The sequence below is a fragment of the Canis lupus genome, chromosome 14 (genome assembly GCF_011100685.1).
Source record: "Canis lupus familiaris isolate Mischka breed German Shepherd chromosome 14, alternate assembly UU_Cfam_GSD_1.0, whole genome shotgun sequence".
Taxonomy (NCBI): domain Eukaryota; kingdom Metazoa; phylum Chordata; class Mammalia; order Carnivora; family Canidae; genus Canis; species Canis lupus.
In genome coordinates this window covers 17,670,514-17,697,441 of record NC_049235.1, presented here as the reverse complement: position 1 = coordinate 17,697,441, position 26,928 = coordinate 17,670,514, and the positions used below count along the sequence as shown (strand labels likewise).

The window sequence follows — 26,928 nt, the reverse complement described above, 5'->3', positions numbered from 1 at the left end:
AGAAGTGGGGGCTTTGGGAGGTGATAAGGTCATGGGGGGAGAAGTCTCATGAATAGGGTTAGTGTCCTTATTAAAGAAGCCTCAGAGATATCCCTTGTCCCTTCTGCCATGTAATGACAGAGCAAGAAGACGGTAGTCTGTGAACCAGGAAGCAGGCTCTTACCAGACACCAAATCTGTTGGCACCTTGATTTTTGACTTCTCAGCCTCTGGAACTGTAAGAAGTAAATTTCTGTTTTTTGATAAACCATATAGTCTCTGGTATTTTGTTACAGCAGCCTGAATGGACTATGCTCACTTAAAAATGAGAAGTTTAAAAAAAAAAAATAAATGAATAAAAAGAAGTTTCAAATACAGTGTGGTTAAAATGGTGAAGTCATTTTTATTTCAGTACTTGACAAAATACCCCATAAAATTCAAAACTTCTACCATTATACAAAAATAGGTCTCTACAAGTGATAGTATCTGTCTTCATCACCAGTAGCAAATATATTAGGGCAGAAACATGTAATTCAGTAGCCTTATAAGAAAAGTGCTGGACACCTCAAGCTACACATTCAGCAGTATCATAATGCGCAAAAGTTTAATCTTTTCACCCATTCGATAAATACACAAGTCTTATAATTTAATCATTTAAATTAGCATTCCACAAATATACATGTAATTTAATGATTATTGTGCATGAATACATACACAATGCTAGTATGTACAAATTCCAGTTTGTTTTCATGTGCTGGCAAGAGATTTGTATACAATCATAAGCTGTGTTCATATTGGTCCCGCTGAATATCCACAATACAAAAGCACAAAAGAACGAACTTACAAAAGGGATTTTGTTTAAAATCACTGATTCATGTTTCAAAGGATTATCTTCTCATGCCAGCATGAAACTGGGTTGAACCTATGAGAGAAAAACAAGACGTAAAATATTTTAAAATAAATTGCTGCCCTTTGCCAGACTAATTAGAACAGGCATACCATGGTGATACTGCAAGTTTGTTTTCAGACTATTGCAATCAAGTGAATATTCAATACAGAGTCCAATAAATTTTTGTTTTCCCATGCAAATAAAAATTATGTTTACACTATGCTAAAGTCTATTAATTGTTTATGTAATAGCATTATGTCTAAAATTACAATGTACATACCTTTAACACTTTATTATTAAAAAGTGCTAATCATCATCTAAGCTTATGATCTTTTTGCTGGTAGAGGGTCTTGATGTTGAAGGCCGCTGACCATGTTGGTGGCTGCTGAAGACTAGGGTGGCTGTGGCAATTATTTCATATAAAATAAAAATGATATTTGCTGCGCCAATTGGCTCTTCCTTTCATGAACAATTTCTCTGTAGCATGTGATGCTGTTTGATACCATTTTACTCAGTTTAGAACTTTCAAAACTGGAATCAATCCTCTCAAACTCTGCTATTTTATCAACTAAATTTATGTAATATTATAAATCCTTTGTTATCGTTTCAACAATCTTCACAGCATCTTCACTAAGAACAGATTCTATCTCAAGAGATTACTTTTTTTTTTCTTGCTCTTCCATAAACAACCCCTCAACCATTAAAAAGTTTCATCATAAGATTGCAGCAATTTAGTTCCATCTTCAGGCTCTACTTTTAGTTGTCCTACTATTTCCACCACAACTGCAGTTACTTCTGCCAGTCAATACTTCAAAGTCAGGCACCAGGTTTGAAATCAACTTCCAAACTCCTATTCATGTTGATATTTTGACCTCTTCTCATGAATCACAAATGTTTTTACTGGCATCTAGAATGGTGAATCCTTTCCAGAAGGTTTTTGGTTTACTTTGCTCAGATCTGTCAGGGAAATCTCTATCTATGGTTGTTAGAACCTTACAAAATATACTTTATAAAGTATAAGACTTGAAAATCAAAATTACTCCTCGATCCATGGGCTGCAGAATGGATGTTGTGTTAGCAGGCACGTAAACATTAATCCTGTTGTAAATCAGAGCTCTTGGGTGAGCAGGTGTATTATCAATGAACAGTAATATTCTGAAATCTTTTTTACTGAACAGATCTCAACAATGGGCTTAAAATACTCAGTACACCATGTTGTAAAAAGATGTGGTGTTCTATCCAGATGTAACACAGGCAGAGCAGATTTACCAGAACTCTTATGGACTCTAGGATTTTTGAAATGGTAAATGAGCACCGGCTTCAACTTAAGTTACCAGCTGAAGAAGAGAGAAGGCCCCGAGAAGAGAGTCAGCCCATCCTCTGAGACTAGACACTGACTCTTCATCTCCAGCTATGACAGCCCTAGATGGCATCTTCTTCCAAAAGAAGGCTATACTGTCTACATTCAGCATCTATTATTAAGTGTAGCCACCTTCATGAATTATCTTAGCTACATGTTCTGGGTAACTCAGGGCTTCTACACCAGCACTTGCTGCTTCACCTTGCACTTTACGCTATGAAGACTTCTTTCCTTAAAACACATCAACCAACTTCTGCTTGCTTCAAACTTTCTTCTACAGCTTCCTTAATTCTTTCAGCCTTTATAGAATTGAGGAGAGTTAGGGCCTTGCTCTGGATTAGACTTTGGAATAAGACAATGTTGTGGTTGGTTTGATATTCTATCCAGACCACTAAAACTTTCTCCCTATCAGCAATAAGGCTGTTTGGCTTTCGTATCATTTGTATGTTCACTGGTGTAGCACTTTTACTTTCCTTCAAGAACTTATCTTTTGCATTTATAGCTTGGCTCTTTGGTGCAATCTTGGCTTTTGACTTGCCTTGCTCACTGATTTTTTTTTTTTTAAGATTTTATTTATTTATTCATGAGAGACACAGAGATAGAGGCACATAGGCAGAGGGAGAAGCAGGCTCCTCACAGGGAGCCCAATGTGGGACTCGATCCCCAAACTGGGACCAGATCAGTCCTGAGCCAAAGGCAGACGTCCCACCGCTGAGCCACTCAGGCATCCCATTCCTCACTAAGCTTAATCATTTCTAGCTCTTGATTTTAATAAAGTGAGATGTGTGACTCTTTCATGTGAATACCTAGAGGCCATCGTAGGGTTATTAAACTGGTTTGATTTCAACATTGCTGTGTTTCAGGGAATAGGGAGACTCGAGGAGAGGAAAAGAGAGGCATGGCCGGCTGGTTGGTGGAACAGTCAGAACACATATATTTATTAAGTACGCTGTCTAATATGGGCACTGTTTGTGGTGCCTCCAATACAATTACAATACCAATATCAAAAATCACTGAGCACAGGTCTAATGAAAAAGTCTAAAACATTTGTGAGAGTTACCAAAATGTGACATGAAAGTGAGCAAATGTTGGAAAAATGGCACCAAGAGAGGTGCTCAGACACAGGGTTGCGATAAACCTTCAATTTGTAAAAAATGCTTATCTGCAGAGTGCAATAAAGTGAAGGACAATAAAAAACAAGGTATGTCTGTAGTGATTTCAGATTAGTTTTCTACCTACACCAGATTAACTAGTTCATGAAGGGCAGAAGATTACTATTACCCTTCATTAAAAAAATGCTTTTTGCGGCCCCTGAGTGGCTCAGTTGGTTAGTAGCTTGGGTCTCCATCTTGATCTCAGGGTTGTGAGTTAAAGCCCTGCATGGGGTTCTGTGCTGGGCTGAAGAGCCTATTTTTAAAAAAATAACCAATAAAAAAATGCTTTTTATTTTTCTAAAAACGTCTTATTCATACTTGAACTGACTTTTATTTTTTTAGATTTTAGATTTATTTGAAAGAGAGAGCACGTGCACGTGAGCGGAGGCAGTAGAGGGAGTGAATCTTCACGGCAGACTCCCTGTTGAGCCCAAAGCCCAATGAGGGGCTTGATCTCATGACCCATGAGATCATGACCTGAGATGAAACCAAGAGTTAGATGCTCAAATGACCAAGCCACCTAGGCACCCCTGAGCTGATTTTTAGAAGAGATTTTGAGTATATATTTAAAAGTCACTGTAGCTCTATAGCAAGGTAAAACTAATGTTAAGATTCTCTTTGAAGTACCCAGCAGGTTGAATGTTCTAGCCTATACCTCTTGCCTCTTGAAAAATCTTTTGGTCTTTAAAATCTGAGTCTTGTGAAATCTCAAATGCTCAAAACAAAATATAAACCAAACCAAACCATACCAGACAAAGTCCAGCTATAATAATAACAGTTTCATATGACTACAAGTTGCTTGGGTTAGATGATTTCTTGTATGAGGAGACAAACTCCTAAAAATAACCTGCTGGGGATCCCTGGGTGGCTCAGTGGTTTGGCGCTTGCTTTCAGCTCACGGTGTGATCCTGGAGACCCAGGATCTAGTCCCACGTTGGGCTCCCTGCATGGAGCCTGCTTCTCCCTCTGCCTGTGTCTCTGCCTCTCTTTCCCTCTCTCTGTGTATCTCATGAATAAATAAATTTTAAAAATCTTAAAAAAAAAAACAAACAACCCAGCTGTTAGTGCTATCTAGTTTGTGAGAATAGTAGGAAAAAAACGGTCTTTCACAAAAGTAAAAACAAAATATAAAAGTAGATTTTAAATTAAAGCACATTAAATTAAGAAGCACATAAATTAATTTGTGTGCACATAAAGCACATAATTTAAGCACATAAATTAATCTAATGCACTTTAAATTAAGAAGATTCAAACCACTGAATCGAGTGAATTTGAAGGGAGATAGGGAAAAGAGATTGTCCCACAATGAATAAGGAATCCACACATCTATTAAGTACAAATTTTTTTGTGTTTTTGAACAGAGGGGAAAAAAGGTCATACTTATAAAGTCTTTTGAATGGAATATAAAAAGCACCGGGTCCTAGTAGGGATAATGGCTGCATTAAATGCTTAAGATACTTGCTTCCTTCTCTCATCTCCCCACCCCTAATTTGCATGCTAACATATTACGGTTATTGACCAATGAACAATGTGGGGGTGAAGGGTGCTGACCTCTTACACAGTCAAAAATCCATGTACAACTTTTGACTTCCCCAAAACTTAATAGCCTACAGCTAAGAAAGCCTTATAGGTAACAGAGTCCATTAATACATATTTTTATATTATATCTTGTATTCTTACAATAAAGCTAGAGAAAAGAAAACAGTAAGAAAATCGTAACACAAAATACATTTACAATACTGTAGTGTATTTAGTGAGAAAAGTCTGTATATAAGTGGCCCTGTGCAGTTCAAACCTGTGTTGTTCAGGAGCATATACTTAGGAACACGTTCTCCAGCAGACTCGTAAGCCTCAGGACTTTGTACACTGGTGCCTGTTGTGCATTTCATCTAATCGATCCGAGTAGGGAATCTATTTTTTGTGGGAGTGAAATCTGAGGTGATAAATCATCTCTTGAGTTAAATTCCTAAGTCTAACCTGGTAACTCATGAACTAAACTCTAAGATTTGATTATCTAATGAGGAAGGTCAAAAAGTTTCAGAAAGAGAATGGAGAGCTCTGGGTTGGTCCAGCACTATGGGGCTGCTAATAATAATAATAATAATACATATGGTAAAGCTGAGAGTACCTGACTGTACAGTTCCAAGTCGTCTCTGTAGGGCTTCTAGCCGTGTGATATAATCTGTCAGGGCTCTGTCGGGGTCATAATTCTGAAGCTGAGAACATGCTAATGAACTCGGATTTAAATCAGCCGGAGGGCCTGGGTACCTATGAAATTAAAAATATGAACATGAAGCCAAATTATCCACAAAGCAAGTAATGTAACAACCTGCTTCCACCCTGCCCTCTCAAAAGATAAATCTGTAACTTGAGTTATGAACATAAACTGGCAAGAAGAGTCAGAATTCACATTTGAACATTTCTGTACTGTGTGTCTTCGGTTGGTCCATAGGTAGCAAAGTATTTGGCTTTGCAGATATATAGTTCTTGGTTTGACTATGAACTTCAGTTTTCTAATGTGCAAGGCTGAATGTGGATTAGAGATTTTGAATGTATATAACCCAGGATCAGAGAAGGCTCCAATAATCATTAATTATTGTTATAATTATATTATTATGTAATATATCTAATATAAATATTAATGTCATCCCTATATTTTCCAGTGATCTTACTAAGAATCAGATACTTAATATTTTTACATTATTAGGGTTAAAAACTGAAACTAGAGAGAATAAATTGTAACTCTGCAATATTAGCATGTATGTGGCCATGCTAAAAATAGATGTATATAATTTGTTAGTTCTTGTCTAGTGATAACACCTGATATGTTCTTCTAGATTCATAAGCATGTTCATAATCATTCTTTTCTTCACTTAGTTGGCCGACATGTCCTGTCAGCTCAGCATTTTGCCCCAGTAGTCTTTCAGTCAATGAGCCTCAATAAGTACTTGGGGACCTAAGCCTAGAAAAGCTAGGCTTAATCTGTACCCTCAAATGTCTGAGCTTGTGATGCATAAGGCAAAAAAATTTCTAATAAACTCAAAGCAGCTATTAAATCGACATAAAAGTGGCCAATACAATGCTTGTTGCAAAAGTCCTCAAGAAACACTGTGTATGTACAAATGCATCTTATCATGTAGACTTTAGAGGTTTTTTTTTTTCATAATCCCCTGAGACTGTTAATTGTAGTTAATACTTTTCCCAATATCTAACCACAGCATCTACCAAAAGAGATACCTGGTCAGTTCAGTTTCCTATATCCTTGGAAAGCAGGTATAAATCCAAAAAGTACTTTTGATTCTGAGCCTTAGATTATATACAACATATGCAACTAAAGATACATCTAGTTATCTCGATGCAAAGGAGTCAAAGCCCTAACACTGTACTCCATTCTCTGTTAAAAAAATTAGTACATGTAACTACTCCAGGCATGCTTATCAAATTCTTACCTATTTTGAAAAGGTAAAGGAGACCTAGGATAGTCCAGCTCTGATCTTGATCGATATGTAGTGTGTCTTGGTTCTCCATAGAGCTCCAGCCCACCAGAAGAATGATAAAATGGGTCAGTCTTTTCAGCACCTAAAGTAGTCCAAAATGGACCACATTGTAAAGGAAAAAAAATATTAAGCCCTTGAAAAATTTCTACAAAACAGATAAAGGCTCAAAGGACTATAATACTGTATTATACAACACTACCTACTATTTATACTCAATTTCAGTTATTCTTTCTAAAGAAGAGAAAAAACAATAGAACTGTTAGTTTTCCCTTGAATATAAGTATTTCTGACAATCTGGAACTATACCTCAAAGAAAATAAACTATTTAATCGGAATATTTTCTTTTTAAAAGATCTCTTCCTAGTTATAATTAGAGGTGAAGTGAGGGGTATTTGAGTGTGTATAGTTTGGGGAAAAAGATGATGTGGATAAAAAAATATTACATCACACCATTCTACTTTTATTAGAAAAAAACGTGAAATCAAGATTTGCTAACTTATAGCACAGAACTCCTTATGGTATAGATTTCAGCTGTTTCTGTGTAAGGATGCATATTTCAAGGCACTTTGTTTAGGATACCAAATATATTTCCTCTTTCTCTGCTTGGTTACTGGTAGAATATGTAAAGGTGGTTTAATACCAATACATAGCTGCATTAATACAGCTATGCTGTGTGCCTGAAACTCTGTATACTCCCCAGCTTCTGAGTTCATCCACATGCCTAAAATGTTGAAATTCGAATGTTTGTTTCCACTTTTAGGTGTAGACAGAAGGAATCTTAACTGTTACCATTATATACAACCTATATGTAAACTCAGAAACATAAATACTGCTAAATTGTGAAAACTTCAAACCATAAATTCCATAAAACTGAGTAACAGCAATCCTATCTGGAATCAAACTCTTACATGCAGTTCTTAAGTGGCTGGCTCTGCCTCTTCCTACTGGGTAATCTGGGGGCAAACAAATGCTTCCCATGCCTTAGTTTTTCTTCTATAAAGTGAGAATAACAGTAGCCGTGCTTATATCAAAGGATTGGGAGAATAAATGAGAAAACGTGGAAAAAGGAGGGCTTAGTACAGACTCAGTGGTCCATAAAAATCATCTCTCTTTACTCTTTAAACAGCAAACTCCCCAGCTCTGTTGGTATAGGGCTCTGGTCTTTGGACAACACAGGTCCCAGAACACATTATTTGGAACATATTACACAAACAGTAATTTTGAGAGAATCATAAACACAAGAAATCCTATTTTGACTTCACCTGGATTCAGTCCAAAGCCATCCCTGTTAATATTGATGGAACCAGAACTTGTGACTCGTTGCCACCGTCGAACCAAAAATTTCATTCTAAAAAAGATGCCAAGAAAAATTTCACAGCACATCTATAATGGAAAGAGTATAAATACACATATCCCACAAAATGAAGTCATACATTTGAATATGAACACAGAACAACTTTCAACACAGTCACATGACTGCCTAATCTAAAATCATGCAAATGTTCTCTGGTTTGTGGCAAAATAAACTGGAAGAGAATAGACTGGCTTCCCAAGATGCAGCAGAGGTCTCTTCTATTGCCAGCACAGGGTTCTGACTTTAGAGGTTTAGGACACAAAGAAATGAAGGGCAAAAACAGAAAAGAGAAAAGCGGATGGGCAAAGAAAGGATGAGAAATAATCAAAGAGAAAAGAATGGGGTGCCTGGGAGATCCCTGGGTGGCTCAGCGGTGTAGTGCCTGCCTTCGGCCCGGGGCGTGATCCTGGAGACCCAGGATCGAGTCCCATGTCGGGCTTCCTGCATGGAGCCTGCTTCTCCCTCTGCCTGTGTCTCTGCCTGTCTCTCTCTTTGTGTCCCTCATGTATAAATAAATAAAATCTTAAAAAAAAAAAGCTTAAAAAAAAAAAAAAAGAATGGGGTGCCTGGGTGGCTCAGTTGGTTAAGCATTTGCCTTCAGCTCAGGTCATGATCCCGGAGTCCTGGGGTTGGGCCCTGTTGGGTTCCCTGCTCAGCGGGGAGTCAGCTTCTCCCTCTTCCTGCCCCCTGTTCGTGTTCTCTCTCTCTCTTTCTAACAAATAACATCTTTAAAAAAAAAAAAAAAAAGAAAAAAGAAAAAAGAATGGAGATTATCATACAAATGAGATGGAACGAGAATAAACAGACCTTCACCCTGGCAGTGAGACTAAGCTGGGAAAGCTGGAAAATAAGTGTGGCCATGGGATCAGGGCCAAAAAACAATAAGGCTTTAAAAGGAATGGGGGTAGGAGTGTTGCAGATCAGCTATAGCGAGGTGCTGCCTCCCCTACCCTGGCTCAAGGAACTTTCTGGAACACTAACTTTGATTTCTTAATTCCAATCAGTTGCAAAGCTCAGTTTTAGGAGGGTGAAAATACAATAAACATATAGGAGGACAAAAAAGAGGGAGTTAGAATGCAGTCCTTTAATAGCAACTGGCTTTCATGGAACCCTCTCAAATTCTTCCAATAAAATTAATAACTAACTCCTGTGACCTGTCACTTAGTGTCTAAGTTATGAGCATACTGGTTTTTCCCACTAGGAAGTGAGCTGTCTTTAGGGATTTTGGTAAGGTTTGTATTTTTTCTTCATCAGTAAGTGCATCTTCTAGCACTTAACCCTATACAGTGTACAAGGTAATGAAAGGAATGGAAGATAAGGAGAAACTGGAACCACCTGACAACAATGTGAAGGAGCAGAGGCAAGGAGGGTCTCAGACCATTAATAAAATAAAATGTGAGCTTCCTTTACAGAGCCCACATGGATGAGACTTGGGAGCCCTGGGTGATTGTCCTAGCTCTACCACTACTGGCTTTGCAATCCTTCTGTGTGCCTCAGTTTCCTCATCTGTGAGATGGTATTCTAAACCAGGTGATCTCAGACAGCTTCTAGTTAAAAAATTCTGTCATATTTTTCAAGGAAAAGACAGGTCAAGGATAAAGGACAAAACCCTCTGAAGACCTAAAATCATCAAATGTGATCTGATAGGAAGAACTTTAAAAACTAAAAATTCTTCTGAGACTGTCTGGTTCCTATATAAATAAAAGGGAGGGGAAATATGAAGAAGCCTAGGGGCCTGAGTATATATCACCCAGGTGAGAGTTTGGACTCTCCAAACTCTGTGAGAGTTTGGTATTTATCACCTAGGTGAAGTCAGGACTCAGACTCCCTTCAGTGGGGAGTCCTGAGTGGCTCCATTTCAACCACAAATGAGTACCAGAGTTCCTAGCTTAGAACTACTAGAGGAAGAGTTACAAAAGCTTAGAACTTAGTAGTTCCTAGCTTAGAACTACTAGAGGAAGAGTTACAAAAGCACTAGCATAGTCCAATGCCCTAAAGGCTAACCTTCGGTTTGAATGCAGATGTTAGGCCAGGGCTTTGTGTAGCTGAACCCCATGAGTGGGTTATTTTAGCAATGAAGAAAATGAATGTGTAGCCTAAGTAATTTTTCAAAAACATTTTTTTCCCTTTTGTGATTCCTTTTATTTATAGGTCTGAGCTAGTTCATGGCCTTATTCAGAGTTAAAAAATAAAACAAAACCAAAACACAATCCAGATGGGATGTGCCAGCTCTGAGTTACTAGCTACCTGCACCTGGGAAGCCCTTTTTATAGGATCTTCATGGTGCAATATAAGGTATCCCTGGCTACAAGAATGAAAGAAAGAAGTCGGCATGTTTTATTGATGATAAATGTCTCATATACATGAATACGGAGCATACTAGGCAGAGAAAGGAGAGGATTAAAAATCTAAATCCTTTCAGATTCTATTAAAATGCATTTTATTTCCAACACTTTACCTAGAAATTGCCATGGACACTCTGACGGCTGACCGAAACCTGGTGAAGCCCCTTGGACGATTGGTGATCACCTCTAGGTCTGTGAAGGCTGGCTGTCCCCCCATCCGGGCCAGCAGAGCCAGGGTGGCATCTTCACATTCCTGAAACCCACCCAGTAATAGCAGCAGGTATTTCTTCTGATAAATGAGCGCTTTCCGAAAACTTTCTGCCCTCAGGTATTTACCATAAATTCTCTATGTTAAAAAAAAAGGGGGGAAGAACATAAAGACATTATTGAAAAGCCATTCAAATTGTTCTCTAGGGGAAGATAACATAGATTTTATTTTACAAAAGTACTAGTAGTGGAATGGCAGATATCCTACTACTGTTTTCCATTTGATCAGCAAAGTTGAAGATAAAGATAATCAACCTTAGATTTTACATTTCTGCCTCTTTTTAGTCCATGGAATGTGACTACAAACCTTATACTTAGGTTTGGGGTTTCATTTTGGAGTTTAGGCTCTATTCATCATATTCATTGCAAATATTTTTGTCATTCCATTATTATCTCAGTTTTTTTCTCCTCTAACTGCGTAGAGCTACTTTTATTATTACGGTCGCTAATCTTTTTTTTCTTTAAAGTTTTCAATGTTAATGTTCTCTGTCTCTTCAAGAAGCATAAATTTATGTTCACTCCATAGTTAAAAGAAATATTCCAAACATGTTTCTTTCTGTTTTGGATTTTATGTTAACAGATTAAAAGCAGTTTTAACTACAGTATTCATTTTAGTCAGGAGAAAGGCAGTTCAGAGGGTTTACCATCTTACAGAACATGATGCTCTGGTATTGAATGTAGTAGAGCTTTTGTTGGCAGTAGAAATGAAACTTTCTGTTGGTCTTCAGGGATGAAATGGTGGGAAGCAGGACCGTGAGCTCGCGGTGCTGCCAGTACGGCATGCCTTGCCACCAAGTTTTTGTGACCAGCTGGAGGCCTGTACTCATGATGCACATCGAATAGTGAGAGACCTAGAGGCAGCCTGAGCGCCACCTAAATTTCTTTACTCTGTTCAGTTAAGGTTAGTGAGAGATGAAACAAGGCAAGAGGACCAGCCTTGGTACATGTTTAGATGGAAGATGTCTCCTACCTTTATAGCAGCATGCTCTGAATCAGGGCTCAGGTTGTGAAGTAAAGTTTCATTTCTTAGTTCAGCTTTCAGTTTATACACTTCAGCTTCTGCTCTTTTCAAGGATTTTTGGAGAGTCAACTTTTCTCTGTTCCAGATTTCTTTTTCAGAAGCAATGATGGCTTCAATGCTGGCACCACCACTGAATGAAAACCTGGAAGACTGCAGAAACGAGAGCCCACTTACATGAGTTTTAGGAATAAGTCTCTGAAGAAAAATCTAAATTAAACACATTAAAGGTATCCCCTATGGGATCTCAGCTTTCCAATCTCAGAGAGGGAGAGTTCAACAGCGATCTCAATTGATAGTAAAGAATATACATTAAGTATATGGTCCTTTGCTTAGTAGATTAATTTTAAAACAAAATCTTTATGGAAGCCTCACCCAAAAGACAGTGCTTAGATTTTTGCAGAGCTTTGAAATATAAAGTCTAGAGACTTAATAAATAGACCGACCATCTGGGTTCAAATGTAGAGCCTAACCCTGAAACAGCGCCTTGGGGGAGTGCGGAAAAAAATCCCCGGCTATACACAGGGAAGTGGATCCATGCAGAAGCTCTGTGGATGTGTTATCCTGTATTTGTCTCAGGAGTCCTTTCTATCTTTATATTATATTCCTATCTTTATATTACAGAAGCTAGCAATTTATTTTGTAGTTTTTAACTGGAAAAAATTTTAAATAAACTGCTAGAGTGGTTTATTAGACTGAAATAAATAATTTAATGGCATCTTTCACTTGAGTCACAAACATAATAACTGATAATTAACTGATGAGGAACAGTCAGAATTCACATTTGAACATTTCTTAACATGGACCCACTGGTGGTTCCTAGGTAGCAAAGTATCTGGCTTTGGAGATAAGCAGTTCTTGATTGGACTACAGACTTCAGTTTTCTCATGTGCAAGACTGAATGTGGATTAAAGATTCTGAATGTACAGAACCCAGGATCTGGCCCAGAGAAGGCCCCCAATAAATGATATCTATTATTATTATTATCATTATTATTGTCATCTCTCTACCATTTTTCAATGATCTTACTAAGAATCAGATATCTAATATTTTTATATTAGAGTTAAAAATTGAAACTAGAGAGTAGAAATTGTAACTCAGCAATATTTCTAACATGGTCACACTAAAATCAGACGTACATAATCTCTGCCAGCTCCTATCTGTCGATACCGCCTGATTTGTTCTTCTAGCTTCATAACTGTATTTCTCAAATCATTCTTTTCTTCTGTCAGTTGGCTGATATGTCCTGTCAGCTCAGCATTTTGTCTTAGCAGTCTTTCAGTCAACGAGCCACAAGAAGTACCAGGGGACACTAAACCAGGCTAGAAAGAGAAAATGGTACTAAGGTCGTGTAAGCACAAATGTTTATGAACAATGCACATCAACATGTGAGCAGACGCTGAGAACACCAGATTTCATGATGAAGTGGTGCTTGAACTGAGTCTTAAATAACTAGGAAGCATTTCATAGGTAGGAAAGAAGATAGGGAAGAGCATATTAAGCAGAAGGAATAGCATGTGTAAAGGCACAAGGGTTTTGTTGGAGAGTGTGTTGCTTTTCAGGAGCTACAGGTTGCTTGGTTACGTTAGAGTAAAGGCTGCCTTCACTTTATAGATAATAGACCTAAATGGAGGCAGCAGAGAGCCCTAAAGGCTTTCAGAGTGTGCTACAAACAAAATTTATGTCTTAAAATATTCCTTTGGGGGCACATGAGTGGCCCAGTCAGTTAAGCATCTGCCTTTGGGTTGGGTCATGATTCCAGAGTCCTGGGATCGAGCCTGTGTCAGGCTCCCTGCTCAGTAGAGAGTCTGCTTCTCCCTCTCCCTCTCCCTCTGCCCACCTCCTGCTCATGCTCTCTCAAATAAATAAATAAATAAAATCTTAAAAAAAATTCCTTTGCTAGCAGCATGCGAAGTACAGTAAATTAGGGAAGATAGATCCTGGTGTCAGGTGGACACATCAGGAAGTCATTACAATAGTTTAGGTGAGAAATACTGGAAGCCTGAATAAAGGCAATGACTAAGGGCACGTGGGATATTTAGGAAGTAAAAGCACAGGACTTCATTACTACTAGGATACACAAGTGAGAGTGAAGGAAGGTAGTCTAGGGTGACTTCCAAATTCCCAAAGTGGGCTCTATCAGGACCAGAAACATGGGTTGGGGACAGAAGGAGGAAAAAAAGAAGATGCTCAGTTTAGAATGTGCCTGTGAGGTTCCTAAGGGGTCACTATGAGGCGCATTTCCCCAGAGAAAGAGTTCCTGTAACTAATGGAAAATATAAATCTGGATCACAGGATAGAGGTATAGACTAGAACCACAGACCACTAGAAGATAGAGATCTAAGTGGTCAGATCGTTATCACATTTATTCATTGTAGCCCAAAACCCAGGGTAGTAACTGGCACATAACACATGCCTTATGTAAGTATTTGTTCAATAAATACGTCTACTGAGAACTCAGGCTGTGGGAATAAATGAGCTTTCACAGAGGAAAAAAAATGGATCAGGATAGGAGGAAGAGGAATTCATGAAGGTGACTGATGAAAGAAATGGAAGAAATATACTGAGAATATACGGTCACAAAATATACTGAGAATATACTGTCACAAAAGGTAAAAAAAGGAGGTTTTTAAGATGAGAGAGGTCAAAAGTATCAAATGCTACAAAAAAATTAAAAAGACAGGGAATGAAAAGATTCATCAGATTAGTTAACTATGAAGACAATGGTGGCATTCTGTGGGTGGTTTTGAGAGTGGTGAGATAAGCCAGACTTGATTATCATAATCTTGAAACTTAATTATCATAATACAATAAAATGCCACTATAGTTATTCAACAATGATAATGAAAATTAATTTCCCCTCAAATTTTCATTATTGTCTGTTAGGGAAGAACAAATATTAATATTTAAATTAAAAGACAAAATTAAAACTCTTTAGAAAATACAGTGCCAGTTTCAAATGATTCACATAGCTCCATTAAATCTTTGTTATTGATATCTTATAAAGAGTTTTTAAAAGTTTTACCTCTTCCCCTGGCTGGCCGGTTAATTTTTGCAGTTGTAAAATAATTTCATCAATATTTTCCTGAACCCAAATGAAGTCTTCATCATCTGCTGTTTCAAACTGTAGTCTTCAAGGAAAAAGACAAAAAGTCAAAACAGATCTTTCTCAATTAGTGGTGTTGACTAGCACAAACTTGACAGATCAGGTGACACTCTACTTGTTTTCTCCCTCACACTGAGTATTCTCTTTCCAGGACTTAAGGTGCTGAGATATTTGTTTATAGGTAGAGTTTTGTTAAAGAATACCATCTCCTAATGTGAACATGCAGTAACTTTACAATTTCAATGAACATTGCCCCGCTGGCTAGCTATTACTGAGGGGCAGGTTTTACCCAGCTTGTGTAGAAGAATGCCATCTCTAAGGGTCAAGAGAAAAAAAAAAATCTAACCTATTGGAGGCTTTCTGGGCCAGATGCTGTAGTTTTGAAGCCACACATTGAAGCTTTTGTCTGATCACTTCTAATTCATGATTACAGCCAGTTCCTCCTTCATTCATTTCAATCAGTTTAAGATAGCTTGATTCCTTTGTCTCTCCTTCTATTTTCTGTTGAAGAACCCAATTTCTAGTTCGATCACTAGTTAAACTCCATGTAGTTGGCTAGCAATTTTCAACAGAAAAAGAGAAAGCAGTAAGTATCAATGAACAGCGAATCAACACAATTATGGTTTATACTCCAAATAAGCTTCTATGAATCTCCTTTTTAAATCATTTGTTCATAATTATTTAAGTAATTCAATCCAATAGCAGAAGTGTATGTTCAAAGGGCTGTAGTGCTATCTCAAAAAACATTTTAATACAGTGTTAATTTACCTCATTAAGATTCTGATAGAGAATTCTTCTACTTTCTCGTTTTTCTTCTCGTTCTAGTTCTTGCTTCTGGAATTCCTGCATAATTCCCTGTAGTCGCTTTCCTTCAAGGTCTAACTTATAAACTTGTTGCCTTTTCTCTTCCAGCTGGCGCTGAAGATCTTCTACTTTGGACTGGAGCTCATGCATTTTTTTCTGTCCTTCAGTGTTGGCCTCTTGTTCTGTCTGCAATGTCTTCCTGTGAACCTGCCTATCCTTTTCCATCTGCTGTCTTGTTTGCAAAGAATCCAGTTTATATTTCTCAGTCTCATTTAACAATTCTACTATGCGACTGTGCTTCTCCTCTAGCTGTTTCTGTAGCTCTTTAAGGAGGTCCTCAGAGGGTAGGGAAGGCCGAGGCTGCCCACTATCATCACTGCTCTGCAGCTGAGCATGCAATTCCCGCTCCCTATCCAGGGTACTACTCATTTCCTGTATTCGAACTTTCTCAGATTCAAGAAGTACTTGAAGCTCTAAGTTTCGACCTCGTTCTTCTGATAACTGGGCATCATGTAGCACTCTTTGTGATTCTATTTTCTCCTGTGATTCATTTAGTAGTTGTTTCTGTTGCTCCAACAGTAGATTTAGCTGGATATTCCTTTGTTTCTGACCCTCAAGTGAAAATTTCAAATCCTTATAGGAGAAAGTTGAATTTAAGAATTTGTTAATATCATTAAAAGTCCTTTGTCAGTATAATTATACTTTATTAATATTAAGATGGTAGTATTTGGTAATAGAACTGATTATCCAGTTTATTAACTTAAATTTTCAGTGGTTAGAGCATAATTATTTGGACAGCCAGATGATTTTCATCAAAGAATATAAACAAAAGACAGGTAAGCTAAATAATACTTTCTCTCCAAATATTAATCATATTTAGTCAAGGAATATGAAGCAGTGTATATTCTTTCTAAAAACAATACCCTTTAAAAATACAAATATTTCCAATATATTGTGATATGAATTCCTGAAAAGCCTCATGTTGTCCAATGTCACACACTGAAAATAATATGGCTTATGGGGAAAGCAGGTTTAGGGACAAACTACTCAAAACTTACACAAATTTGTAATGATAAAAAACAGTAATCAGTACCCAAGGGGATATCACGTTCTTTAGGTAAAGAGCTTACTATGCTAGGAGGCTACCAAGATGGACATTCAAAAAACCCCAGCAAAACAAAAGTAATAGGGCAGAAATGTCAGCTACGTAGTTTTTTAGCATACAGCTAGTGAGTACCATGTATGGACGGAAGTGGGCACTGTATGTGCAGTACAACCTGCCCTGAGCTGTGAGCTGTGCAAAGCTAGGGTGGGCCTCTTTCGAAGACAGTTCAGAGTGACAGGACTCATTTTAAATTTTTAAAAATATGGTAGTAAGGGCTCCTGCTGCCAGAGAGGTGTCACTATTCCCTATCCCTAGGGGAAAACAGGAACTAAAACTACTCTGCATTAAACTGAAATGGATGCCCCCCCCCACCATCAAATTGTATATGCACAGAACTCAAATTCCCAAAACACACATTGTAGCAGAATAGTCTGTACATACTCCTAGATGTAGCACAGCAAAAATGCACCCCACTCTTAGCACTTCCTGTAGACAACAGAACAGTCTTTCAGAGTGGTGAACAACTTACTGACCTCATAAGGAATCTAACATGTCTAAAATCTGATGTTTTAGAAAGAGGAAAGGTCTCCAGACTCTCTCTTCCTCTGTTGTTCCGGATTTTCCACAGGCATTTAAAGAAAAAGGTAACAATACCTCAAGTTCTTCTTTATCCCGCTCTTCATTGCGTCCCAGTTTGGCTTTTTCTTTCTCCAAAGCCCACTGGAGCTCTCTGGATTTTTTCTGTTCACTTGCTAATGTGTCATTAAGCAAATGTACTTCATCAGTTTTATCTTTAACTTCCAACCTAAATCAGAGACAATGGACTTTAATAAAATTACTTTGACCAAGTTTATATTGAGAGAAAGAGACAGCTTCCACTAAACAGTGGAAGCATATTATAAACTAGCTAACAGGAAAATATAAGCCATGTACAGATTAAAGATTTTTGACTATGGTTTACTTCAAATTAACTGTTTCTAGTAATGCAACTATTAACTATTATTTATCACTGTAAATAATTTATTTTTACAAATAACATTAATAAATTTTCCTTTGTCTTTTACTGAAAATGTCTTTTACTGTATCACCATCATTCAAAATAAAGAATGACTGTCCTTGTAATGTGTTCTTGGCAAGCACAGTATCTCATTATTTACACCAACAATTTACAAGCATTTTAAAACATTTTGTACGTAGTAGGTAAATGAACCACAAATTCTATCGAGATCATAAATATCAAATTGCTTGATGGTAAAACAGAAGTCAAAATTATGTATCTTATACAATAGTAAGTCTTCAACAGAACTGAACTCACAGCAGGGAATATGCCAATGCCTAGTCATGAATTTATTATTTGGAAAAATTTAGAATTTTTCCTCACCACTGTGGTTTTTCCTATAAATAACAAAGTTTCAGGTTATTTACACATTATGTATAATGTTATGCTTTTATAAGACCTGCACAACGTCTATGACAAAATTAATCCAACTCCTTCACTGATCCAGGCTTATAATAAGGAAGCTTGACACACCTGAACGCCTCTAATTCCTTCAGGTGCTTATGTTGTGCCTTGAGTGTTGTTTCTAGTTCCAGTTTAGTTTGTGCAAGTTCACTCTTCAGTTCAGCAACCACCATTTTCTCAGAACTCAGCTGTTCCTGCAGTTCTGCTGCTCTGTCCTTAACGCTACTGAGCTCCACCTGCATCTCCAGCATCTGAGACTGCTTCTGCTGCATCGTATACTCCAAGAGTTCTAAATGGAAAAGTATGAATACTTGAATTATGACCTGGCAACTCATATTTGGTTTATAAATATTTTATTGAGAACTGATTTTTAATTTAGGAGATTACTGCAAAGCAAATGTGAAAAGATTACAGTCCCAAAGTTGGCAATATTAATACGTATCATGAATACTTTTCTCATAGTACTAATGGTCAAGATTTCAGAACTATAAATACATAAGGATGATAACAGTTTAACAGAATATATCAATACAAGATGTGAAATAAAAGAATATTCAGGTGTTTATAAGTTGTATACATAAAAGTGTGTATTTACTCATGTAGAATTTAATAGTTTATACTAAAAAATGCCAATGTTGATAGCCACACAAAGCACTTGCAAGAGTTTAGCATGTAACCACCACTAGAGTGATCAGCACGGCTTGCTGGTTTTGTTTAGTTCCCTACACACACAGTCCCTAGGAACTTTACTGTCATAGAAGTTTAGATTAGTTTATTCTTTAAGCGCCAACCAAAGCCCTGCTACAGGTCTGTTACAATGAAAACAAATGAAAATATTTAAACTTCTAAGTACAATAAATGAAAAAAAACGTTACGAAATATGCATTAGGATCTCATTTTTGCAAAAAACATAAATTGTATATTACAGTATTAACAAAGGTCTGCAGATAGATGTATTTACCTGGGTGAGGGTGATTTTTCCTCTATTTTTTTGTTTTTCCATTCTACCTTAATGTATTTCCAACCGAAAAATTTTTTATCAAAGTTCATTGCTTTATATTACAATTCATATTACTGATGTTAAGAGGCAGGAATAACATTGGTTTTAGAAAATAGTCAATCTAGTTTTAAGCTTTTGATTTTTTTTAGATTTATTTATTTATTTTAGAGAGAGAGAGAGAGCACAAACATAAAGGGCAGAGGGAGAAGGAGAGAGAATCCCAAGCAGATTGCCCTGAGTGCAGAATCTGACATGGTGCTCGATCTCAGGACCTTGAAATCACAACCTGAGTTGAAACCAAGAGATGGATGCATAGCTGACTTTGCCACTCAGGTGCCCCTATTAGTTTAAGCTTTTAAAACTATTTCTTAGAAGAAGCTAAGGATCTACAAATATAAATATGTACTTACATATTAAGTTTTCCATGGGGTTCTATTTAACTTAAATAATAATAAAGTAAAATAATACTAATCAATTCTCTAAAAATAATCTTATATTTATAGATTTGTGATCTGATGAAAATGAGACTGTACTTTAATTCCTACTGATTTCCATTTGCAACTTAATTTACTATAACAGACATCCCTAAAAAAAGTGGGGAAAGTACATGAACAAGCATACCACAAAAGCAAAAATCCAGCTAGTTTATAATTAGTTTGGCATTACAAAATAAAAGTGAAATATTCTATGACTCAGCAATTCCACCCCTGGGGTATATATACCCAGAAAACTCATGTATGTATGCAGCACGTGCAGAATAGCATAGGTTGTAAGAGCTAAAAAAAAAAATAATAATAATAAATAAAAAAAAAAAGAAACAATCTAAATATTCAATCACAGAATGGATATATAAATTGTGGAAATTCTACACAGTAACAAAAACAAACTGAAGATAAATGCAGTAACTTAGAAAAATATTATAGAGACATAAAAGAAGTAAGATACAAACATATATAGAATAATAAAGTTCAAAAGCAGGAAAACTGTAAAAGCTTATATGGTTTAGCAATATACAAATAGGTAGTAAAACTAAAGAAAAATCAGGATAATAGTTACCTCTATGTTACCACAGAGGAGTGTGTTTGGGAAGGAGCCTCTGAGGTACTTGACATGGGTGAAGTTTCCATAGATATTCATTTAAAGATTTGTTATTCTATATATTTTTGTATCTTGCACTTTTCTTTATGTATATTATAGTTTACAAATAATCCATAAGAAAAGGATTGAAAAAGAAATAGTTACTCTCATTGTGGATTTCTTTTTCTTTTAGATAGTTAACTTCACAAAGAACTTCAAAACAAAAAAGGGTAATGAAAAAAAAAAAAGGTAATGAACTTAATGGGCTTGTTTTAAACACCCTGATCAAAGCAATGGCTGTTCTTTTTAAATTAAACATATTTGGGGGATCCCTGGGTGGCGCAGCGGTTTGGCGCCTGCCTTTGGCCTAGGGCGCGATCCTGGAGACCTGGGATCGAATCCCACGTCGGGCTCCCGGTGCATGGAGCCTGCTTCTCCCTCTGCCTGTGTCTCTGCCTCTCTCTCTCTCTGTATGACTATCATAAATAAATAAAAAATATATATTTAAAAAAAAATTAAACATATTTGTTTAAAAGCCAATTGGACAATCTCTTAATTCCCAGAGTAATTAATGTAGATTATTTCCATGATATCAGAATAAGAAGAAAATGTGACTATAAGGAAATGTGTTTTTAAATGAGTAACAATACGAAGAAGGGAAACAGTGAAATATTTCAACCTATTTGCTGCTACCATGTGAACTTGACATATAGCATACCTTGGTTTGGTTGATCATTCTCTTGTTCTCTTTTCAGAGTCATTTTCCTACCATTCATCTGAGCATGCAGTGCTTGAATTTCAGATAACAAACTCCTTCTATCTGCTTTCTGGAGGCATTCCATAGCTGCTTGATATTCAATACTCTACAATAATGCAAAGTAAAAAAATCAAGTGAAGAAGAGTGTATTATTGTAAAGACAATAATATTAACAACCAGGAAGTCTGGGGAAAAAAATGGAACACATGCTAAAATTTTGGAAATACACTAATTTTCACTTCCTGTTCATTAGGAACAGGAACTTTTAAATTATTCATTAAACAGTTCATTAAAATGAACTCAAACAGTTCATTAGGAACTTTTTAATTATTAATCTTCACATATACTTTGAAAAACTCCAAACATAAAATAAGAATAATAACAAACACTCATGTACATAGCTTACAAAATAGCACCTGTACAGCTAAAGCCCTCTCTATACAACTCCCTGAGCACTTCCTCTGCAGCACCTGCTTCAGAAATACTCAAATTCTAAGTCTGGTGTTATTTTCATGCACTCTATATATTATGTACACAAATGTATCCTCAGCAATATACAGTATAGTTTTGCATGTTTTAAAACTTTATATAAATGGCATCATATGGTATATTCACCTTTGCATGATTTGCCTTTTTCACTTATGGAATTTAAGTGAATTTCATCATGTTGCTGAACCATCTGGGTTGACACACATAGCTCTATTTCATAATCATTTTCAATGTTATATAGGATTTGATAGTATGAAGTATACAGTACAGCTTGAATATCTTTTCATATATTTATTGGATATATTTTTGGGCACATATTTGTATAATTTGTCCATTTTTCCAGAGGTTGTTTTATTCTCATTGGATATCTGGTCAGTGGTTTCCTTTTCTTACGATGTCCTTGTATGGTTTAAGAATCAGAGCAATAATGGGGTGCCTGGGTGGCTCAGTCAGTTAAGTAGCCGACTCTTGATTTTGGTTGAGATCATGATCTCAGGGTCTCGAGACTGAGCTGCTTGTCAGGCTCCACGTTCAGCGGGGAGTCTGCTTGAGATTCTCTCTCCCTGCCCTTCCCCCTGCTCTTATGTGATTTTTTTTCTCCTCTTTCTTAAATAAATAAATCTTAAAAAAAAAAAAAAAGAAAAATCAGAGCAACACTGGCCTCATAGAATGGGCTGGGCAGTGTTCCCTTCTCTCCTTAATTTTAAAAGAGTTTGTAAAGGACTGGTATCAATTCCTTAATCATTTGGTAGAATTCATCAGTGAAGCCATCTGATGCTTTTCTTGTGTGAGATATTTTAAAATTACTAATTTAACTCTTTGTAATGAGTCTATCTATTCAGAGTTTCTATTTTTCTACAAGTTTTGATAGTTTGTATATTTTTAAGAAATGTGTTCATTTAATGCTATGAAAGTAATTATTTTTAAAAATTACATTTTGTTAAGAAATTAGATTTTTACATTTTGATCTTATATCCAGCAGCATTACCAAACTTACTTATTAATTCTAAAATTCTGTGTATACATTCTTTTTAGTTTTCTATGTAAGTGGATGGGTTTTCTCACCCCTCACCCTATCTATCTTATTTTTCTTGCTTTGCTTTGTTAGCTAGATCTTTAGGACAAGGTTGAAGAAGCTAGTCAAGTTAAGAATATTTTTAATATTTAACTATCAGATATAATGGTTATTTTAGGTTTCTTTTTTTTAAGATTTTATTTATTTATTCATGAGAGAGAGAGAGAGAGAGAGAGAGAGAGGCAGAGACACAGGTAGAGGGAGAAGCAGGCTCCATGCAGGGAGCCTGACATGGGACTTGATCCTGGGTCTCCAGGATCACGCCCAGGCTGAAGGCAGCGCTAAACCGCTGGGCCACAGGGGCTGCCCTGGTTATTGTAGGTTTCTGTTAAATAGACCCTTATGTAGTTCAAGAAATTTTTTTATTTTTAGCTTGTTCTTTGTTTTAAGGTATTTTAAAGTATAAAATTCTTCATTTAATTTGCTGTGTCTCTTGAAATGATCACTGGTTTTATTTTCTCTTTTTTAAAGTAATAAGTCACATGAGTTATTTTTAATGGTATGCTACCTTTGCATTCCTGGATAAGTTTAAGGTGATTGTGTCTCTAAAAAATATACATTGGTGGATTTGATTTAATATTTTGTTTAGGATTTCTGCATCTACGTTCATAAATAAAATAGGCCCGGGATGCCTGAGTAGCTCAGCGGTTGAGTGTCTGCCTTCAACACAGGGTATGATCCTGGAGTCCTAGGATTAAGTCCCACATCGAGCTCCCTGCATGGAGCCTGTCTCTCCTTCTGCCTCTGCCTGTGTATTTGCCTCTCTCCCTGTGTTTTTCATGAATAAATAAGTAAAATCTTAAAAAACAATAATAATAAAATAAAATAGGCCCACAGGTTTTTTTCCTTGTATTATCTTTGTCTGATTTTGGTAACAGGGTTATATTATAATAGCCTCTTAACAAAAACACAAGGCATTCCCCCAGTCATCCAACAATGGGAAGTGTATGTTTAAGATTAAAATTAGTTATTCCTTGAATGTATGCTAGACTTCACCTGTAAAACCATTTGAGCTTGGTGTAATTCCTGTGGGTAGCAGGAACAATTTTTTTAATTGTTTTTTATTTCGATTTTGACATAATTTCAGACCTACAGAAAAGCTCCAAAAATTGTGCAAGGAATCCCCATATATTCTTCATCCAAATTCTCTAAATGTTAACTACATTTGCTTTGCCACTCTCTCTGCATACACCTGTGTATGTATCTACACACATATGTACATTATTTTTCTTTTCCAAAATGTGTGAAGATAAGTTGCAGACAGATGCTCCTTTACTCCCCAAAACTACAGTATTTCCTAAAAACAAGAACATTCTCTTACAAACCACAGTACAATTATCAAAAGCAGAAATTAACTTAGTATCATACTATTATTTATTTTTTTCATACTATTATTTAATGTACAAAACTTATTTATATTTTGTCAAATTTTCCTAATAGCAAATGGGGGAAAAGTAGTACTTGTATGTCTTTGTTTTTTTGTGACCTTGAATTTTTGAGGACTATAGGCTATTTTGTAGTCTGATTCTCCATTTTAAAAAACTTTTTATTTTGAAATAATTTGGGACCCCTGGGTGGCGCAGCGGTTTGGCGCCTGCCTTTGGCCCAGGGCGCGATCCTGGAGACCCGGGATCAAATCCCGGGTCTCCAGGTGCATGGAGCCTGCTTCTCCCTCTGCCTATGTCTCTGCCTCTCTCTCTCTCTCTCTCTGTGTGACTATCATAAATTAAAAAAAAAAAAAAAAAAAAGAAATAATTTAAGACAAAGTTCCCATGTATCCTTCAGCCAATATTCTCTGATGATCACATCTTACATAACTTAGTACATTATCAAACCTAGATTTAGACATTGGTATAATTCTATTTAAGTTACAGGTCCTACTGAGATTTCATTAGTTTTTATATGCACTCATTCATTTCCTGGTATATAGTACTATGAAATTTTATCACATGTATAGGTCTGAATCACTACCACCACAATCAGGATACAGAATTGTTTCATCACCACAAAGAAACTCCTTTGTTGTTACATCCTTTCCCAATCATAACCCCTGCTAATCAATGATCTGTTCACTATCACTATAATTTTGTCATTTCAAATATTACATAAGATGTCTACAGTATCAATAGTCTGTTCTTTTTAAATTGCTAAGTAGCATTGCATTATATGGATGTACTTCAATTTGCTCATCCATTCACCTGTCAAAGGACATTGGGTTGTTTCTAGTTTGGAGTATTACAAATAAAACTGATATGAATATTCTTGTACAAATTTTTATGGAGACATAGTTTTCATTTCTCATAGATACCTGTAAGTGTGACTTCTAGGTCATATAGTAAGTATATATTTAACTTCGTAAGAAACTGCCAGATCATTTTCCAGAGTGACTCATTTTACATTCCTATGAGCAATGTATTACAGATGCAATTTCTCTGCATTCTCACCAGGACTTGGTATTTTCCCTCATTTTTATTTAGGCCATTCTGATAGATGTACAGTGGCATCAATTTGTTTTGGCCTAATATATGCTTGTGAGCAGATTTTAGTTATGCACAAAAGTGAGGTAGTGTATTTCATATGAGGAGGTACATGGTGTCTGGTTTGTTCTATTACTGGTGATATTAATTCTGATCACTTGGTTAAAGGTGGTATCTGTCAGGTTTTCCATAGTACAGTCATTGCTTTTCCTCTATAATTAAAAAAAGATATCCTGAGGATTTGAGACCATGTAAACATACTTTTCTGAAATATTTTTCTACTAGTTTTAGGACTCATGGCTGATTATTGCTTGAGTTATTACTATAATGTTTAATAAAGGGTGATCTATATAATTTCTTCTATACACTATCTGAAATTCTATTGTAAGAAAGAATTTTTATCCATTTGTTTATATTTAGTATGAATTCATGAGTTATTTTACTCTTTAGTTTACAATCTGTCTCTATCATTATTTAGTTTGATGTTCCAATTGTTCTTAACGTGGACATTGGGAACTCCTTCAAGCAGGCTTCTGTGATCTTTTGACATCTCTGCTTCATTCTTTGAGCAATCCCTTATCAGCAAATCAAGATATTCCAGGTTCATCTTGCATGTCCCTCTGCTCCAACTCTGGAATCAGCCATTACTTCCTAGCTCCTTTTAATGCAAAATGTAGTTGAAAATGAAGATCTGGGCACTAAGTGTTGTTAGTAGTTTTTTAACTATTTGTTTTGTTTTGTTTTTTACTAGCTGTAGGTTTTTTCAGGTTTTCCATTTCTTCCAGAATGAGTTTTGAGAAGAGATTATTTTTGTGGAAAATCTGTCCATTTCACTCAATTTTTTGAATTGATATAAAATTATTCACTATATTCTAATATTTTATATCTCAGTTAACCTTTCATTATGATCCTATTTTCATTTTTAACTTTTATAAAAATGTGCTTTACCTTTCTCCTTAACCAATTCTCCAGAAAAGTTTCTTATTAACCTTTCAAAGAAGAAACTTTTAAGGTTTTTATCCTCTCTATTGTACCAATGTATACATTTCACTAGCTTCATTTTTATTACAGTAGAACTCATTATTTGTGGATTACGTATCTACAAATCTGCCTATTCACTAAAATTTATCTGCAACCCAAAATCAGTACTTGTGGTGCTTTTATAGTCATTTGTAAACATGCAAAGAGGGGCAAAATATTAAAACTGTCAGCTGTGCATGTATGTAGCTGAAGCTGAACTAGGTGACATAATGCCATTTTCTTTCATCTCTTATACTGCAAACAAGTGTCCATCTATTTTTGCCATCTATTTAGTGCTGTAGGTTGTTGTTGTTGGTTGTTTTTGTTTTTTGTCTTTTTATGCTTTTTATTGGTGACTTTGCTATTTAGAATGGTTCCCTAGCACAATGATGAACTACCTAGATCACAAGAAGGCTGTATTCTATGCAGAGAATACACGTGATGAGCTTTGTTTAGGCATGAATTATGTAGTGCTTTTGGCCATGGGTTCAATATTAATGAATCAGCAATACCTGGTAAATAAAGTGTCTTTAAACAGAAACACACAAAATTATGTATTGATTGACAAATATCATGATCAGGGGGGCTCATAGGATCCTACCCATTATATTTTCTCTAGAAGCAATGGCTCAGTATTCACAGCAACTTTACATAATCTAACCACTGCAGAGAATGAGAACTGACCATGGTTTAC

At 36.2% G+C, this 26,928-nt stretch overlaps 1 protein-coding gene across 8 annotated transcripts in view; it reads right to left on the bottom strand.

Annotated features, from left to right (window-relative positions):
* Positions 1–356: 356 nt before the first annotated feature.
* Positions 357–26,928, bottom strand: part of AKAP9 (A-kinase anchoring protein 9) — a 153,310-nt gene continuing 126,738 nt past the window's right edge. For 7 of the 8 annotated variants that reach the window (XM_038556769.1, XM_038556768.1, XM_038556775.1 and 4 more), the window contains 13 exons: positions 21,135–21,279; positions 18,409–18,628; positions 17,532–17,682; positions 15,737–16,405; positions 15,315–15,523; positions 14,888–14,993; positions 13,002–13,184; positions 11,815–12,015; positions 10,691–10,923; positions 8,141–8,226; positions 6,831–6,960; positions 5,510–5,649; positions 357–900 (listed from right to left, as the gene is read on the bottom strand). In XM_038556769.1, coding sequence (XP_038412697.1) covers positions 866–900; positions 5,510–5,649; positions 6,831–6,960; positions 8,141–8,226; positions 10,691–10,923; positions 11,815–12,015; positions 13,002–13,184; positions 14,888–14,993; positions 15,315–15,523; positions 15,737–16,405; positions 17,532–17,682; positions 18,409–18,628; positions 21,135–21,279 — 2,508 coding nt within the window. In that variant the 3' untranslated portion in view covers positions 357–865. The remainder of the gene's footprint in view (positions 901–5,509; positions 5,650–6,830; positions 6,961–8,140; positions 8,227–10,690; positions 10,924–11,814; positions 12,016–13,001; positions 13,185–14,887; positions 14,994–15,314; positions 15,524–15,736; positions 16,406–17,531; positions 17,683–18,408; positions 18,629–21,134; positions 21,280–26,928) is intronic. The other variant, XM_038556774.1, reaches the window with a different exon arrangement.